The 3,354-nt window shown below is 41.3% G+C and overlaps 1 protein-coding gene across 1 annotated transcript; it reads right to left on the bottom strand.

Annotated features, from left to right (window-relative positions):
* Positions 1 to 205: 205 nt before the first annotated feature.
* LOC132276868 (aspartyl protease family protein At5g10770-like) lies at positions 206 to 2,784 on the bottom strand. The gene is made up of 3 exons (XM_059778502.1): positions 2,629 to 2,784; positions 1,393 to 2,288; positions 206 to 839 (listed from the first exon to the last, which is right to left on the bottom strand). Exons 1-3 carry the CDS (start codon positions 2,693 to 2,695, stop codon positions 456 to 458), a joined length of 1,347 nt encoding a protein of 448 aa, XP_059634485.1. The 5' UTR covers positions 2,696 to 2,784; the 3' UTR covers positions 206 to 455.
* Positions 2,785 to 3,354: the final 570 nt, after the last annotated feature.

Raw genomic sequence — 3,354 nt, 5'->3', positions numbered from 1 at the left:
CATTTTTTGCCGATATTATTTGTCTTATATTTTCAGTTTTAATCATGATTAAAATGATCATAATCGTTAGATCCATGTGTTTTGATGTGTTACTTGATTAGATACTTGGTTGTGTCTTCAGTTTCAACCGTGACCAAATGGTCATAACCATTTGATCTAATATGTTTTGATGTGTCGCTTGATTAGATACTTGTCTTTGATGGGTCGATTATAACTCATTTAACAGAAGGGGCAAAATATATAGTACTATATAATTTGATTATACGGCCTATAAAAGGCCTATGGTTAGCTCACACAATATTTAGTCCGAAAAACACAAAAAAGAACAATTTAGCATCATGGGATCTTCATCTATCATATAACAAGGGTTGTTGCTGAGCGTTCTCCTGACTCCATTTCATGAGATGCCATATTATTCATTAATATATGAGATAAAGTTACCATCATTTTAATAACTAGCTGCAGCCCCCAGCAGCAAAACCAAATCTTGAATTGGAGACATCATAAGCCACACTATACGTCTGCTGCTGAATGTATCCAACAATCGCTAAGTTGGGGCCGAGTGTCTCGAAGGCCAAGCAAGTAATGCCGCCGCTCCCATCAATAAGAATGTTTTGAGCAAGAGTGAGTTCAGCCTCTCCTTCAAACACCAACCGAACCTCAGGCACATCTGCTGACAACTCCTTCAAACTACCTTGATAACACGCATTAGAATTACTCGGGAGAGCCTCGTGCTTCGAGGACAAGATCTTTTTGAACTCATCGCGGAGAGCCGCATATACCGACGGATGCAGATACGTGAGCGTCGTCCCTGAATCTAGTATTGTTGGTGTGACGACCTTGTGGGCGGGTGTGCCGTGGGCGGGTGCAAGAGACACTGTCAGGCTACCACACTGGCGAGCTACGGGTGCGGTGCACAGTCCCACATCACCTAGGTAGAGGAAAGGTGAAGTGCTTATATGTAAGTGTGTCACCTCCAATTGGTATGAGGCCTTTTGGGGTGAAACCTAAGAGCAAAACCGTGCGGGTTCAGGCTTAAAGCGGACAATATCATACCATGTGGTGGAGTGGGTCGTTACAATGGTATCAGAGCCTGACCCAGCCGGAAGTGTGCGGACGGGGACGTCGGGCCTCCAAGGGGGGTGGATTGTGACGACCTTGTGGGCGGGTGTGCCGTGGGCGGGTGCAAGAGACACTGTCAGGCTACCACACTGGCGAGTTACGGATGCACAATCTCACATCGCCTGGGTAGAGGAAAGGTGAAGTACTTATATGTAAGTGTGTCACCTCCAATTGGTATGAGGCCTTTTGGGGTGAAACCTAAGAGCAAAACCGTGCGGGCTCAGACTCAAAGCGGACAATATCATACTATGTGGTGGAGTGGGTCGTTACAGTTGGAATGTTGTAGTCGGCCTCAGACACTCCCTGCAGTGTCCTGCCCGCCACTACAATCGCGGACAGCTTCAAAAAATAGTAGCCCGTCTCTTGTTGAATAGGAAGCATTGGAGTGAACTTGTAGGGTGGTCCTGTCAGCGAATCCCTTCCTATGGACAACGAGCCTCCACTGCCTCCACTCACTGTTGGGAGGCAATAGGAGAAGCCATTTCCGTATTTGGTTGACAGCTGGGAGACTATAGACAGCTTGTTACCACCCAGGCCGAAAAGACCACCAGACCTACCGAACGACCCACTATTGTTCTGCCCACACCCGAACACAAAACCAGGCAGTGTTTCCGATTGTGTTAGGCTTAGTGAATCCTGACTCAAATAGCCAACAGTGAAAGAATTGTCCCCATAGTTAGTCTCGTACGAGCACTCATTAGAGGGCGTGCAATGGCCGCGATCGTATGAATTGCACTCGGGTGTTGTGCACGACAACCTTTTGTAGGTGCTTGATGCAGAGGGATCGAAATAGGGAACGACCTGTTGGTAGCAGTGCACCTCGCAAGGCTTGCATTGCACCCAGGAGATGGAGCTGCCGGTGTCGACAATCACGGGATAGTAAGTGGGTGGAGTGCCAAGACCAACCTTGACATAGTAATGGCCCACACCAACAGACATATCAGAGTTCACGGGTGTGCTGACGAGATTTGATCCAAAAGGGTTTTCTGTGACACTGCTTGTTATATTCTTAGTGAGTCTGGAGCTGAGATGCTTAACTCGTGCTTGATCCCGAGTTAGCAACTCAGAGAAGGATAGCGGAGACCGGGAGGTTAGAGGCGAGCCATGTCCAAGCACATGATGCAAGGTGAAGTGTAAAGCTGAATGGTTAAGTCCTTGCTCATCCTCTGCCCAAAATAGAGAAATAGAAGTAAATTAATTAATCCATATCCCTTTAATATCATGCACAACACACGCACAGATATATATATATATATATATATATATATATATATATATATATATATATAGACACACACACACACACATCCTATATGTAATCAAAGAAAATGATGCAAATAATAATCAAATGGACAATAGTTCAAGTAGTACAAACTGGCCAAAAGAGAGGTTGAATATTCGAACTTTAATAAAGGTATGAATATGTATTTGTTTAACCTTCTAAATAAAATAAAAAATTCTTGCAAACAATTAAGTGAATCTTGTAAATGCGAGATAACCACATACCTTGATTCCCTGCAAATGAAGATGTTGCAAGCAGAGAGAAAGAAATGAGGAACCAAGCCAACTCCATTTCTCCTACAGCTTTGGGAATGCTATCTTGATTTAAGTATATTTTATGTGTATATGATTCACTTCTCTCGCGCACACGTATATATACATGAAATAGTCTGGGACGACTTTGAGTCATAACATGCATATGTACTCCATGTGTAACCCCAATATGAGAAAGAGTCGATGATTTTGACACCCAAATGGTCTCTTTCACATTTAAAAACATCAACCACTAGTATCAGAAGTTACGAGAGTTTGTAAGACTTAATTTGGTTAGATCCAAATAGTAAGAAAGAAAATAAAAAGAAATTTTTTTTTTTTTTTTAATTTTTTAAGAGTTTGATTAACAAGAAAAGAAAGAAATTTTTTGTGAGAACGTAACTTTCTATAACTACACAATTTTTTCATAACCGATTAACTAAAAAGTAAGTTTTAAATCCAATGGGTTCATTTCTTCTTTTCTTATTTTTTTTTTACCTATAAAAAGCATAGCAAAATTTTGCTTTCTTGAGAAAACTATATAAAATTTCAATTGTCCTTCTTTTTTACTTTCTAAAATAAATTGCGTTTATGCATGATTTTTAATAAGAATATTATAATAGTTACCTCTCTAAGATATCTTATAAACTTTATTGAACCAAATGAGATAACAACATGCCTTGATGCCCTGCAAATAAA

Source organism: Cornus florida, unplaced genomic scaffold (assembly GCF_030987335.1).
Source record: "Cornus florida cultivar Cherokee Brave unplaced genomic scaffold, ASM3098733v1 CherokeeBrave_3.0.0_Hap2_Chr01, whole genome shotgun sequence".
Lineage (NCBI taxonomy): Eukaryota > Viridiplantae > Streptophyta > Magnoliopsida > Cornales > Cornaceae > Cornus > Cornus florida.
Note: the sequence above shows the minus strand (reverse complement) of the source record. Positions and strands in the feature narration are given on the sequence as shown.